Genomic DNA, 16,368 nt, shown 5'->3' with positions numbered 1-16,368 from the left:
CAACAACTGATGAACCCACTACAACCATCACAGTTTCATCAACAACAACTGATGAACCCACTACAACCATCACTGAGTCAACAAAAACAACTGTTCAACCCACATCAACAGTCAAAGCTGTGTCGACAACAACTAGTGAACCCACTACGACAATCACTGGTGTTTCTACAACAACTAATGAACCTTCTACAACCATCATTGATGCATCAAAAACAACTGGTGAACCCACTACAACCATCACTGGTGTGTCAACAACAACTGGTGAACCCACTACAACCATCATTGATGCATCAAAAACAACTGGTGAACCCACAACAAAAGTCACAGCTGTGTCGACAACAACTGGTGAACCCACTACAACTGTCACAGAGTCAACAAAAACAACTGGTGAACCAACTACATCCATCACAGTTTCAGCAACAACAACTGATGAACCCACTACAACCATCACTGAGTCAACAAAAACAACTGGTGAACCCAAAACAACAGTCACTGCTGTGTTGACAACAACTGGTGAACCCACTACAACTGTTAATGGGGCATCGACAACAACTGGTGAACCCACTACAACCATCACGGTTTCATCAACAACAACTGGTGAACCCACTACAACTGTTAATGGGGCATCGACAACAACTGGTGAACCCACTACAACCATCACTGAGTCAACAAAAACAACTGTTCAACCCACATCAACAGTCAAAGCTGTGTTGACAACTGCTGGTGAACCCACTACGACAATCACTGGTGTTTCTACAACAACTAATGAACCTTCTACAACCAACACTGGTGTGTCAACAACAACTGGTGAACCCACTACAACCATCATTGAGTCTTCATCAACAACTGGTGAACCCACTACAACCATCACTGGTGTGTCAACAACAACTGGTGAACCCACAACAACAGTCACTGGTGTGTCGACAACAACTGGTGAACCCACTACATCCATCACGGTTTCATCAACAACAACTGATGAACCCACTACAACTATCATTGAGTCTTCATCAACAACTGGTGAACTCACTACAACCATCACTGGTATGTCGACAACAACTGGTGAAACAACTACAACCGTGAATGGTGCATCGACAACAACTGTTGAACCCACTACGACCATCACAGAGTCAACAAAAACAACTGGTGAACCCACAACAACAGTCACTGGTGTGTCAACAACAACTGGTGAACCCACTACATCTATCACAGTTTCATCAACAACAACTGGTAAACCCACTACATCCGTCACAGTTTCATCAACAACAACTGGTGAACCCACTACATCCATCACAGTTTCAGCAACAACAACTGATGAACCCACTACAACCATCACTGAGTCAACAAAAACAACTGGTGAACCCAAAACAACAGTCACTGCTGTGTTGACAACAACTGGTGAACCCACTACAACTGTTAATGGGGCATCGACAACAACTGGTGAACCCACTACAACCATCACTGGTGTGTCAACAACAACTGGTGAACCCACTACAACCATCACTGTTTCATCAACAACAACTGATGAACCCACTACAACCATCACTGGGTCAACAAAAACAACTGGTGAACCCACTTCAACAGTCACTGCTGTGTCGACAACAACTGGTGAACTCACTACGACAATCACTGGTGTTTCTACAACAACTAATGAACCTTCTACAACCATCACTGGTGTGTCAACAACAACTGGTGAACCCACTACAACTATCATTGAGTCTTCATCAACAACTGGTGAACTCACTACAACCATCACTGGTATGTCGACAACAACTGGTGAAACAACTACAACCGTGAATGGTGCATCGACAACAACTGTTGAACCCACTACGACCATCACAGAGTCAACAAAAACAACTGATGAACCCACAACAACAGTCACTGGTGTGTCAACAACAACTGGTGAACCCACTACATCTATCACAGTTTCATCAACAACAACTGTTGAACCCACTACAACTATCATTGAGTCTTCATCAACAACTGGTGAACCCACTACATCCGTCACAGTTTCATCAACAACAACTGATGAACCCACTACAACCATCACAGTTTCATCAACTACAACTGATGAACCCACTACAACCATCACAGTTTCATCAACAACAACTGATGAACCCACTACAACCATCACTGAGTCAACAAAAACAACTGTTCAACCCACATCAACAGTCAAAGCTGTGTCGACAACAACTGGTGAACCCACTACAACCATCACTGGTGTTTCTACAACAACTAATGAACCTTCTACAACCATCATTGATGCATCAAAAACAACTGGTGAACCCACAACAAAAGTCACAGATGTGTCGACAACAACTGGTGAACCCACTACAACTGTCACAGAGTCAACAAAAACAACTGGTGATTCCACTACATCCGTCACAGTTTCATCAACAACAACTGATGAACCCACTACAACCATCATAGTTTCATCAACAACAACTGATGAACCCACTACAACCATCACAGTTTCATCAACAACAACTGATGAACCCACTACAAGCATCACTGAGTCAACAAAAACAACTGTTCAACCCACATCAACAGTCACTGCTGTGTCGACAACAACTGGTGAACCCACTACATCCGTCACAGTTTCATCAACAACAACTGGTGAACCCACTACATCCATCACAGTTTCAGCAACAACAACTGATGAACCCACTACAACTGTTAATGGGGCATCGACAACAACTGGTGAACCCACTACAACCATCACTGAGTCAACAAAAACAACTGTTCAACCCACATCAACAGTCAAAGCTGTGTTGACAACTGCTGGTGAACCCACTACGACAATCACTGGTGTTTCTACAACAACTAATGAACCTTCTACAACCAACACTGGTGTGTCAACAACAACTGGTGAACCCACTACAACCATCATTGAGTCTTCATCAACAACTGGTGAACCCACTACAACCATCACTGGTGTGTCAACAACAACTGGTGAACCCACAACAACAGTCACTGGTGTGTCGACAACAACTGATGAACCCACTACAACTGTTAATGGGGCATCGACAACAACTGGTGAACCCACTACAACCATCACTGGTGTGTCAACAACAACTGGTGAACCCACTACAACCATCACTGTTTCATCAACAACAACTGATGAACCCACTACAACCATCACTGGGTCAACAAAAACAACTGGTGAACCCACTTCAACAGTCACTGCTGTGTCGACAACAACTGGTGAACTCACTACGACAATCACTGGTGTTTCTACAACAACTAATGAACCTTCTACAACCATCACTGGTGTGTCAACAACAACTGGTGAACCCACTACAACTATCATTGAGTCTTCATCAACAACTGGTGAACTCACTACAACCATCACTGGTATGTCGACAACAACTGGTGAAACAACTACAACCGTGAATGGTGCATCGACAACAACTGTTGAACCCACTACGACCATCACAGAGTCAACAAAAACAACTGATGAACCCACAACAACAGTCACTGGTGTGTCAACAACAACTGGTGAACCCACTACATCTATCACAGTTTCATCAAAAACAACTGGTGAACCCATAACAACAGTCAATGCTGAGTCGACAACAACTGGTGAACCCACTACATCCATCATGGTTTCATCAACAACAACTGTTGAACCCACTACAACTATCATTGAGTCTTCATCAACAACTGGTGAACCCACTACATCCGTCACAGTTTCATCAACAACAACTGATGAACCCACTACAACCATCACAGTTTCATCAACAACAACTGATGAACCCACTACAACCATCACAGTTTCATCAACAACAACTGATGAACCCACTACAACCATCACTGAGTCAACAAAAACAACTGTTCAACCCACATCAACAGTCAAAGCTGTGTCGACAACAACTAGTGAACCTACTACGACAATCACTGGTGTTTCTACAACAACTAATGAACCTTCTACAACCATCATTGATGCATCAAAAACAACTGGTGAACCCACTACAACCATCACTGGTGTGTCAACAACAACTGGTGAACCCACTACAACCATCATTGATGCATCAAAAACAACTGGTGAACCCACAACAAAAGTCACAGCTGTGTCGACAACAACTGGTGAACCCACTACATCCGTCACAGTTTCATCAACAACAACTGGTGAACCCACTACATCCATCACAGTTTCAGCAACAACAACTGATGAACCCACTACAACTGTTAATGGGGCATCGACAACAACTGGTGAACCCACTACAACCATCACTGAGTCAACAAAAACAACTGTTCAACCCACATCAACAGTCAAAGCTGTGTTGACAACTGCTGGTGAACCCACTACGACAATCACTGGTGTTTCTACAACAACTAATGAACCTTCTACAACCAACACTGGTGTGTCAACAACAACTGGTGAACCCACTACAACCATCATTGAGTCTTCATCAACAACTGGTGAACCCACTACAACCATCACTGGTGTGTCAACAACAACTGGTGAACCCACAACAACAGTCACTGGTGTGTCGACAACAACTGATGAACCCACTACAACTGTTAATGGGGCATCGACAACAACTGGTGAACCCACTACAACCATCACTGGTGTGTCAACAACAACTGGTGAACCCACTACAACCATCACTGTTTCATCAACAACAACTGATGAACCCACTACAACCATCACTGGGTCAACAAAAACAACTGGTGAACCCACTTCAACAGTCACTGCTGTGTCGACAACAACTGGTGAACTCACTACGACAATCACTGGTGTTTCTACAACAACTAATGAACCTTCTACAACCATCATTGATGCATCAAAAACAACTGGTGAACCCACTACAACCATCACTGGTGTGTCAACAACAACTGGTGAACCCACTACAACCATCATTTATGCATCAAAAACAACTGGTGAACCCACAACAAAAGTCACAGCTGTGTCGACAACAACTGGTGAACCCACTACAACTGTCACAGAGTCAACAAAAACAACTGGTGATTCCACTACATCCGTCACAGTTTCAGCAACAACAACTGGTGAACCCACTACATCCATCACAGTTTCAGCAACAACAACTGGTGAACCCACTACATCCGTCACAGTTTCATCAACAACAACTGGTGAACCCACTACATCCGTCACAGTTTCATCAACAACAACTGGTGAACCCACTACATCCATCACAGTTTCAGCAACAACAACTGATGAACCCACTACAACCATCACTGAGTCAACAAAAACAACTGTTCAACCCACATCAACAGTCAAAGCTGTGTTGACAACTGCTGGTGAACCCACTACAACTATCACTGCGTTCACAAAAACAACTGGTGAACCCACAACAACTATCACTGCGTTCACAAAAACAACTGGTGAACCCACAACAACAGTCACTGGTGTGTCGACAACAACTGGTGAACCCACAACAACTATCACTGCGTTCACAAAAACAACTGGTGAACCCACAACAACTATCACTGGTGTTTCGACAACAACTAATGAACCTTCTACAACCATCACTGGTGTGTCGACAACAACTGGTGAACCCACTACACCCATCACGGTTTCATCAACAACAACTGGTGAACCCACTACAACAGTCACTGCTGTGTCATCAACAACTGGTGAACCCACTACAACCATCATTGATGCATCAAAAACAACTGGTGAACCCACTACAACCATCATTGATGCATCAAAAACAACTGGTGAACCCACTACAACCATCATTGATGCATCAAAAACAACTGGTGAACCCACTACAACCGTAACTGGTGCAGTGACAACAACGATTACAGCTGCACCCACTACAACTGTAAGTGTTGCATTGACAAAAACCGAAGACCTCACTTCAGTCATCACTGGTGTGTCGACAACAACTTTTGAACCCTCTTCAGTCATCACTGGTGTGTCGACAACGACTGTTACAGCTTTACCCAGTACAACCATCACTAGTGCATCAAATGCCACCACAACGACAACGGCTACTCCTGTCATCACTACTGCCATCATCACAGCCACGACAACTACCGCTGTTGCAAACTCTAGTGTTCCTGTGGTGTTCAGGTCCAGAGGAGAGACATTTACGTCTGACCTATCAAACACATCTTCTCAGGCCTTTCAAACCCGAGCATTGCTGATTAAAACTAAGGTGAGCCTCCCAAAACAATGAAGATGTGAATGTACTAACGAGAGGGGTAGGTTACAGTAATACAGAATTGACAGTAAGTTGTTTGTTTAAAATTCATCTGTTTCTTGTTTTGCATTCCAGCTTGAACCTTACTATCGATCGGCTTTCACCTCTTTCAACAGTTTGGATGTGGCAGCATTCAGGTGATTTTTTTGCATTACATGTTGTATGTTGATTTAAATTGATCTCACTTTCTATCTAACATGTTATCTCTAATTTCTTCTCAGCTCTGGATCCATCATCAATACTGTAAATGTAGCATTCAGCTCCCCCTCGGTCCCTAATATCACAGAGATTGGCATTGTTTTGATAAATGCTGCTCAAAACATCACAGCTTTCAATATTGACGTCAACTCAGTGACGGTCAACAACACAGGTAAACACATGTATTAATTCAATTCCATTTTATTATGTGGTAAGTTATAATTTTTTTAAAATTGGAGCATCACAAATCTATTTGGAACAGTAATTGGTGAAGCGATTTATTTCAAACATTGAGTTTATAATAAAATATTTTTAAAAAATACAAATAAAATGACGTACATTTCAGTTGTGATTTGCCTGCTCTTGCTCTGTAATGCACACGTTGCTAATAATGTGAGTGTTCTGTATCAGAATGCCACATTTCTTCTCATTCTAATGCTTCGAACTGTGTGTTTGTAGCATCTACAGTCCATTCAGAAACTATTCAGACCCCTTGAATTTTTTCACATTTTGTTACGTTACAGCATCATTCTAAAATTGATTAAATGTTCCTTAAATGTTCCACTGCAAAAAACAGTTTTTTAGACATGTTTGCTAATTTATAAAAAATGTAAAATTTAAATATTACACTTACATAATACATTTACATGTAATTATTCAGAACCCCTTTCAGTACTTTGTTGAAGCACCTTTGGCAGTGATTACAGCCTTGAGTCTTCTTAGATATGATGATACAAGCTTTGCACATCTGTTTTTGGGAGATTTTCCCCATTCTTCGGTGCAGATCCTCTCAAGCGCTTTCAGGTTATATTGGGAGCGTCCCTGCTTAGCTATTTTCAGGTCTCTCCAGAGATATTCAAATGGTTCAAGTCAGGGATCTGTCTTGGCCACTCACGGCACATGTTCAGAAGCCACTCCTGTGTTTTCTTGACTGTGTGCTTAGGGTCATTGTCCTGTTGGAAGGTGAACATTCACCCCAGTCTGAGGTCCTGAGCGCTCTGGAGCAGGTTTTCATCAAGGATCAGTCTGTACTTTGCTCCTTTCATCTTTCCCTCGATCCTGATTAGTCTCCCAGTCCATGTCGCTGAACAACATCCCCACAGAATGATGCTGCCACCACCATGATTCACCGTAGGGCCAGGTTTCCTCCTGATGTGACGCTTGGCATTCAGGCATAAGAGTTCAATCTTGGTTTCATCAGACCAGAGAATTTTGTTTCTCATGGTCTGAGGGTCTTTCGATGACTCCAAGCAGACTCTGGGTTTCCTCTACACGTGACACTTGGCATTCAATCCAAAGACTAAAATCTTGGTTTCATCAGACCAGAGAACCTTTGTTTCTCATGGCAAACTCCAAGTGGGCTGTCATGTGCCTTTTACTGAGGAGTTGCTTCTGTTTGGCCACTCTACCATAAAAGGCTGATTGGTGGAGTGCTGCTGAGATGGATATCCTTCTGTTCCAAACTCCTTCCATTTAAGAATGATGGAAGCCATTGTGTTATTGGGGACCTTAAATGCTGCAGACATGTTTTGGTACCCTAGCCCAGACCTGTGCCTCAACACAGTTCTGTCTCGCAGCTCTATGGACAATTCCTTCGACCTCATGGCTTGATTTTTCCTCTTTTTCCACTGTCAACTCTGGGACCTTATATAGACAGGTGTGTGACCTTCCAAATCATTGAATATATCACAGATGGACTCCAATCAAGTTGTAGAAAAATAGGTAGGTAGGGCAAAGATACAGGACGGTAGGCAGGCTCAGAGTCGGGGCAGGCAGGCAGGAGTGACAAAAACTGGGAAACTAGAAGACAGGGACAAGGAGACAATCACAAAGACAGGTGAAACCAGTGACGGTCCGCTTGTCATCGATACTTAGAGGTGTTCTTGAGAAAGGCCGACACGGCTCTCTTCCAGGTACGACTACAACGGTGGACAAACATCTGGACCGAAGGTATGCCGACCTCTTCCTCTTGCTTGGAGAATAATGAGGGCTGGGATAGCCCAGAGAACACTCAAAGGGCGAGAGACCAGTGGCAAAGTAAGGAAGGTAGTTGCGGGTGTACTCGACCCACACCAGTTGCTGACTCCAGGTGGTGGGGTTGGCAGAGACTAGGCAGCGAAGGGTCATCTCCAAGGTTGGCTCGCTCCGACTGGTTGGCTCGCTCCGACTGGCCAGTGGACTGGGGGTGGATCCCGGAGGACAGTCAGGCCGATGACCCAATGAGCGTGCAAAAAGCCTTCCAGGACTGGGATGAGAACTGAGGACCCTGGTTGGAGACCATGTCCACCGGGAGTCCACGGATCCGGAAGACGTGCTGCACCATAAGCTGGGCCGTCTCCTTGGCCGGTAGAGAGAGATTGGGTAGAGGAATGTATTGGAAAACCGGTTGACCACAGTCAGGATGGCAGTGTTTCCCTCAGACGGGTTGAGACCCGAGACGAAATCCAGGGATATATGGTACCAGGGACGGTGAGGGACAAGCAGTGGTTGAAAAAGACCAGCCGGAGGTTGCCGGGGAGTCTTGTTCTGTGCACAGACCGTGCAGGCGGCAACAAATGCAGGGAAATCCGGAACCATTTTAGGTCACCAAAAGCGTTGTCACACGAAGACCAGGGTCCGCTGGGAGCCCGAGGGGCAGGCAAACCTGGAGGAATGGGCCCACTCCAGGACCACGGAGCGGACAGAGTCAGGCAAAAACATCTGGTTATCTGGGCCCCCTCCAGGGTTCAGCTGGGACCGCTGCGCCTTCCGGAACCTGTTTCCCAATACCCCAGCTGAATACCGTCCCCAGGCACAAGGTGGGAAGGACGGTCTCGGGCTCTGGGCAAGTAACAGTGGAACTATAACAGCGATTGATGTGGATTGAGGTGCTGGACAGGGCGGAGATAATCCAGGCTTTTGTGGTAGGTCCACACAATGAACGGATGTTCAGCCACTTCCAGCCAGTGCCTCCATTCCTCTAATGCCATCTTCACGCTCCCGATTCCCCACATAGTAGTTCCTCTCTGTGGAGTTGAGACGGTGGGAGAAGAAGGCACAAGGATGCAGCTTAAGGTCCAGGGCAGAATATTGGGACAGAACAGCCCCCACTCTGACATCCGAAGCATCGGCCTCCACCATGAACTGATGGGAAGGGTCAGGATGAATCAAGATAGGACCAGTGGTGAAGCGGTGTTTGAGGTCCCGGAACATCCGGTCAGGGGCAGAGGACCACGTGAACGAACCTTGGTAGAGGTGAGTGCAGACAGGGGGGAAACCAGGGTGCTATAACCCCAGATAAAGCGACAATAAAAGTAAGCAAACCCCAGGAAACGTTGCAGCTGCACCCTGGACGTAGGCTGGAGCCAATCCACCACTGCTCTCACCTTCCCTGGACACTCCCAGCAGTCATGAAGAAACCCAGAATGTGGATGGTGGAGAGATGGAACTCGCACTTCTCTGCCTTCACAAACAGCTGATTCTCCAGAAGGTGGTGAATAACCTGTCGTACATGGAGCACGGGGTCTTGGGGGGAGCAGGAGAAGAAGAGGATGTCATCAATATAGATGAAGAAGAACTGTTTCAACATGACGCAGAGAACGTCATTTACCAGAGCCTGGAACACAGCAGGGGCATTGGTGAGGCCAAAATGCATGAACAGATACTTGTAGTGGCTGCTGACCATGTTGAAGGCGGTCTTCCATTTGTCCCCCTCTCGTATCAGCACCAGGTCAAAGGCGTTCCGTAGAAAAACAGTGGCCCCCTGGAGCGGCTCGAAGGCCGAGGAAATGAGTGGTAGCAGGTAACGGTTCTTCACAGTAACGTAATTGAGTCCCCGGAAGTCTGCACGGGCGCAGGGTCTTGTCCTTTTTCTCCAAGAAGTAGAACCTGGCGCCGGCAGGAGAGGAAGAGGGATGGATAAATCCTGTGGCTAGGGAGTCCCCAATGTAGGTCTCCATAGCCTTGGTCTCCGGGCCCGACAGAGAGTACAGACATCCCTGGGGCGGCGTGGTGCTAGGGAGAAGGTCAGTCCTGCAGTCAGAGTGTCGGTGTGGCGGAAGCAAAGTGGCCCGGGCTTTGCTCAACACCTGGAGGTCCTGGTACTCCGCGGGAATGGTGAGAGGTCCGGGACAACTTACCAGGCCCCAGGAAGGTGTCCCGGGGCAGGTTGCGCTGACTTCAGACAATGGACGTGGCAGAACGGACTCCAGCCCATGATAGCGGCAGTAGACCAGTTGATGAGGGGATTGCGTCGCTGGAGCAAGGGGAATCCCAAATCTGTGGGAATCTGAGGAGACTTGATGAGCAGAAATGGAATAGTCTCGCTGTGATTCCCTGACACCCATAGGTTGATGGGAGTGGTAATATGAGTGACCCGGCCTATAGAGCGCCTGTCCAGTGCTCTAACATCCATGGGAATGGAGAGGGGCTGAGTGGGGATGTTCAAATCGGAAGCCAGGGTAGCGTCCAAAAAGCTCTCGTCGGCTCGAGAGTCAATGAGGACGCAAAGAGATTTGGACTGGTTTCCCCACAGTAGAATGGCATGAAAAGGGGGTGCGAGTAAGGGAAGCATAAAAGTTCTCCATATGGCCCACCAGAGTACTCGCTCCTACCGGTGGGCCTGGTCTTTTAAAAGACAAGAGGATACAAAATGACCAAGAGTCCTGCAACACAGACAACTCTTCGTGTTGATCCTGTATTGCCATTTCGCTGGCGACAATGCTCCAGCAAAATGTCCAAAGCCCGGCCATGGCATTCAGCCAACATTTGCACCCCCCCCATAAGGTCACGAAGCAATTCCTCGTACCACCCCAAGGTGGCTCATTGGGAAAAGATGGCGTTGAGAAGCTGGCCCGGGTCTGCTGGGTCAGTTGTGGCCAGTTTGTAATAACACATTTCAGGTAAGGCCAAGACACAGACAACGTTGAAGTAACAACAGTGTATTAATCCAACAGGGGCAGGCAAGAGACAGGTCAAGGGCAGGCAGGGGTCAATATACAGATATGTAGAGCAAAGGTACAGGACGGAAGGTAGGCTCAGGGACAGGTCCGGCAGAGGTCAGTAATCGAGATAGGTGGGGGAAAGTTACAGGATGAAAGGCAGGCTCAGTGCAGGCAGGAATTCAAGGGGTCTGAATGTACTGTAAACATGAGAAATGGTTTTCAGCTGAAGTGGTCCATGTGAAATGTTGCAACCTGTTTACAGGCTGCAAGATGTGCATTACATAACAGCCCAACATTTACTGATTTAGATGTCAATATAAGATCATCGTGTTATACTCCCATCTGTTACAATGACTGTGTTATACTGCCACACAGCCTTAAAGAGATGTTGAAATGTCCATTTTATGTTTTAACTTAGCTGCTCCTGCAACAAGTTCTGTTCCTCCTACAACTTCTGTTAATACCACTGTGGCTGGTACTACCACCACAACAACTGGAGAACCTGTCACTGTTCCTGCTACCGTTCCTACAACTAGGCCCGCAACTACAACCACCACCTATGTGGCCCCCACAACTACAGTGTCAAAGACAGCATCACCACTGTCAACAACTACCAGCACAGCTCCAACTACCACAACAACACATACTACTACTACTAGTACAACAACAACAACTACAACTGCACATATTAAACCTGTTCCACTGGTGGCTTTCGTCATACAACAAGTGTTTGTAGAAGCTTTAAATGACCCTCAAAGTACACAATTCCAAGAACTTGCAATAACTATTACTGCAGTGGTAAGTCCTAGAAATTCAGAGTTTGTTCATATTGGGTGTATGACCATCAATAATGTTTGGCGATTGTTGGAAAATCTATATTTTAAAGTACATATTTTAGTTGTTTTAATCAGGTGACAATTAGTCTCCATCACTACATGTTGATTTATATTCCCCAATGTCTATCTTAAATAACTAGGGCTTAGCTATGTGGATAGGAATATATAGAAATGTTTTTGTGTGTGTTAAATCATTCAAATGTTCTCCTGTTTGTACCATTCCTTACAGTTCGATGTGATCTACAAAGCAAAATATGGGATCCTCTTCATCCGGACGATTGTTCTTGGATTCACGTAATATTCCATTTTATTCTATTATATTCTTTTAACCTTTGGCATGCCACTGTTCATAACCTTTTATGACCTTTTGCAGACCTATTTTCCATTCCCGTATGGATGCAGAAACACAGGCAGAGGTCCAACTGGTGTTCAATGAGACCTCCACTCAATCTGTCCCTGAGGTTACTGACATTAGCAATACACTGAAAGAAGCAGTTGCCAATCCGAAAATTACCTTTGGCAACCTCTCTCTGGATGTCACCACCATCATTGTTCAAGGTGAGTAAACCAAGTTGGGTGAACGAAAACGATTATACACAGACATTTCTCCAGTGTTGAATAAAATCTGAGTGTTACATTTAATTCTTACATATATACATGTACATATATACTAATAATTTAACTACATTTGGCAGTAGCTTGGTGGTATTTGCACCGAATTCATATCTAATTAGTGTTTTCAGTAGTTAACTACATTTCTTGCCGTGTAGCTAACTACTGGAACTACACTACTTTTTTATGACAAATTGGGGGGAGGGGCAGGCAGGTGTCCAAACGTCCAAAAATAAACAAGGTACAAAAAGAAAAAGTAACCCTCAGTCATTCAAAGTGCTGCCAGAACCCTACTCCAGGTTAGTGTTAGAGCCCAGGTACCTGAGAGAATGGAACTGCTGCAGCTAGCTATTTTTGTGAACAATTATTGTATTTATTTTCTAGACAACAAATAAGCAGTACAAGCAATATCTAGTTGGAGCAACCACGCCCCAAAAATATAAATATTTTAAAGAAAAAATTAAGTGAAGAATCAAAAAATCAAACACAGAAGAGACAGTGTAAAGCATTAGCTTGTACAGTAACTTTTCTGCTCTTTTGACTTCAAAGTGCCCACCACAAATAACAACACAACTACAACGGCTACTCCTGTCTTCACTACTGCTATCATCACAACTACAACCACTGAAACTACGGTTGTGGCACTCACTAAGGTGACTGTGGTGTTCCGGTCCAGCGGAGAGACATTTACGTCTGACCTATCAAACACATCTTCTCAGGCCTTTCAAACCCGAACATTACTGATTAAAACTCAGGTGAGCCTCTTTAAAGAATGAAGATGTGAATGTCCTATTGAAAGGGGTAGAATACAGTCACATAGTCAGCTTTTACTCAACAGGAAGTTGTTTGTTTATACTTCATCTCTTTCTTGTTTTGTCTTCCAGCTTGAACCTTTCTATCAATCGGCTTTCACCTCTTTCAACAGTTTGAATGTGACAGAATTCAGGTGATTTATTTTTTTTGCATTACATTTTGTATGTTGATATAAATTGATCTCACTTTCTATCTAACATCTTATCTCTCATTTGTTCCCAGCTCTGGATCCATCATCAATACTATGAATTTAGCATTCAGATCCTCCTCTGTCCCAAATTCCAGGGAGATTGGCACTGTTTTAATAAATGCCGCCCCAAAAATCACAGCTTTCAACATTGACCCCACCTCAGTGAGAGTCAACGACACAGGTTAACATATTTATTTATTTGTATTCTATTATAAATTAAATAAATATACAGTGGGGCAAAAAAAAGTATTTAGTCAGTCACCAATTGTGTAAGTTCTCCCACTTAAAAAGATGAGAGAGGCCTGTAATTTTCATCATAGGTACACTTCAACTATGACAGACAAAATGAGATAGAAAAATCCAGAAAAACACATTGTTGGATTTTTAATAAATGTATTAGCAAAATATGGTGGAAAATAAGTATTGGTGGCTGACTAAATACTTTTTTGCCCCACTGTATTGTCTAAAAATATAATATTGTATTTTCTTCACCATTTTATATTATGCCATTATCTCTACATTAATCCATAATTTATGAGTTGCGTTCCAGTTGTATTTAGCAAATCAGCTGTCTTACTAATCACATTACAGGGCAACAAACACTCTTCCTATTTTCATTTGAACATGTTTCCCTTTTCTCTTTCCATCCCAGCTGTGACCTCAAGTGGAATAAGCAGCAAGACGAGTCTCTGCACAGCATTCTTTCTGGTGGTTCTGTCGCTGCTACTGTCAAGCCAGCATTAGTCTCAGTGGCAACGCCCACTAAAAACACTATTTCACTCACTGGCAAGCAGCAGAACGAAATAGTGTGTGTAGTCATATATTTCCTCTATCCAAAACATAGAAAATTAACATAGAATGCCCACGCAAGTCACACCCTGGCCTAACCAAAATAGAGAATAAAAACCTCTCTATGCCCAGAGCGTGACACATATGTATATACTGTATTCTCTTCTATTCTATACTATCTTAGTTTATGTTGCTCTGACACAGCTCATGCTAATACTTATATATTCCATTCCTTTACTTTAGATTGTGTGTATTGTTAGATATAAGTTGTTAGATATTACTGCACTGTTGGAGCTAGAAATACAAACATTTTGCTACAAATCCACAAAAACATCGGCTAAACACGTGTATGTGACAGATAACATTAGATTTGAGTTGAAATACCTCACCCCCCATGCCTTAATGCTTAATCACGCATCATCATATATTTTCAAAACAAAAACAAGTATTGTATCCTGTGAGCTCAATTGTAAAAAAAATCCATTATAGAATGAAAGGTATAAATACATCAATTAGAATAAAACAAGTATTTAATAAAGTCGTTGTGTCATTGAGCAGGAGTCGTGCTGTGTATTATCTTACCCACACACTGTCAAATCAATCGAAGAAAGATTTCAAGGACAGAGAACCTGTTTTGATGTATCAGTTTATGCTGTCCCATAGTTCCGACCTCCCCCCAGTTATAATCCAGGGTGATTATAGGATACCATAACATCATGCCACAGGGTCAAACTCCAGTTCCCATGGGCTGCCATGTATGCATGTTTGCATTCCTCCCTTACACAAATGTCAATGACTGAGGAGTCTACAAACCCGAGGAGTATACTAGTAATGGGATAAAGATGTTCATGAGCTAACTTTGGTCAATTCTGAACTCAACTCAGGATAACCATGGACACAGAGGTGGCTCACCATTCAGGTAAACCAAAGACGGCCATATTGACAGTCTATTAAAACAAAGGCTGCACTTCTAATAGCCTATTTGCAGCAATAGCCTGAATTTGCAGGATAACTTGTTTTTTTTCCTTTTGATTTAGGCAAAAACGTAGTTGTTCATGGATTGCGGTTCTTAGCGTTGTCTCAATGAAGATATTGACATTCAACTCACAAGGTATGCACACACCGATACAAGCCTTGCTTGAGTTAGTGGCAGGTGTTGGATCAATATCCCCCTTTGGGGCGTGGTTGGAGCCTGAGTTGGAATGTGAAGCTAACTGAAGCTAGCTATAGAAAAGTTAGCTTTAAAAAAAACAGAATAGATTTTTTTTAACCTTTATTTAACTAGGCAAGTCAGTTAAGAACAAATTCTTATTTTCAATGACAGCCTAGGAACAGTGGGTTAACTGCCTGTTCAGGGGCAGAACGACAGATTTGTACCTTGTCAGCTCGGGTATTCGAATTTGAGCCGTCCTATGGTTCAGAATGGCAACAGTTCGCCTACCGGACGGACGGGCAGGGCAGCTGAATCAGCACTCCATCAGTGACATGAATAAGTCAACTCAGAAAAAAAAGAAATGTCCCCTTTTCAGGACCCTGTCTTTCAAAATCCAAATAACTTCACAGATCTTCATTGCAAAGTGTTTAAACACCGTTTCCCATGCTTTTTCTATGAACCATAAACATTTCATGAATATGCACCTGTGAAACGGTCGTTAAGACAATATCAGCTTACAGACAGTTAAGGTCACAATTATGAATAATTAGGACACTAAAGAGGCCTTTCTACTGACTCTAAAAAACACCAAAAGAAAGATGCCCAGGGTCCCTGCTCATCTGCGTGAATGTGCCTTAGGCACGCTGCAAGGAGGCATGAGGATTCCAGATGTGGCCAGGGCAATAAA

At 43.9% G+C, this 16,368-nt stretch overlaps 1 protein-coding gene across 1 annotated transcript; it reads left to right on the top strand.

Annotated features, from left to right (window-relative positions):
• The first annotated feature begins 1,129 nt into the window (after positions 1–1,129).
• On the top strand, positions 1,130–15,074 carry LOC124013612 (zinc finger protein 853-like). Its single transcript, XM_046327935.1, has 10 exons — positions 1,130–6,122; positions 6,243–6,304; positions 6,389–6,537; positions 11,706–12,085; positions 12,353–12,417; positions 12,497–12,681; positions 13,285–13,490; positions 13,620–13,681; positions 13,771–13,919; positions 14,391–15,074. Exon 1 carries the CDS (start codon positions 4,336–4,338, stop codon positions 5,248–5,250), a length of 915 nt encoding a protein of 304 aa, XP_046183891.1. The 5' UTR covers positions 1,130–4,335; the 3' UTR covers positions 5,251–6,122; positions 6,243–6,304; positions 6,389–6,537; positions 11,706–12,085; positions 12,353–12,417; positions 12,497–12,681; positions 13,285–13,490; positions 13,620–13,681; positions 13,771–13,919; positions 14,391–15,074.
• The last annotated feature ends 1,294 nt before the right edge of the window (positions 15,075–16,368 follow it).

This window comes from Oncorhynchus gorbuscha, linkage group LG25, assembly GCF_021184085.1.
Source record: "Oncorhynchus gorbuscha isolate QuinsamMale2020 ecotype Even-year linkage group LG25, OgorEven_v1.0, whole genome shotgun sequence".
Lineage (NCBI taxonomy): Eukaryota > Metazoa > Chordata > Actinopteri > Salmoniformes > Salmonidae > Oncorhynchus > Oncorhynchus gorbuscha.
Note: the sequence above shows the minus strand (reverse complement) of the source record. Positions and strands in the feature narration are given on the sequence as shown.

Coding starts and splice junctions, on each gene's coding strand:
- LOC124013612 (XM_046327935.1), top strand. CDS start 4,336: ATGAACCTTCTACAACCAACACTGGTGTGTCAACAACAACTGGTGAAC.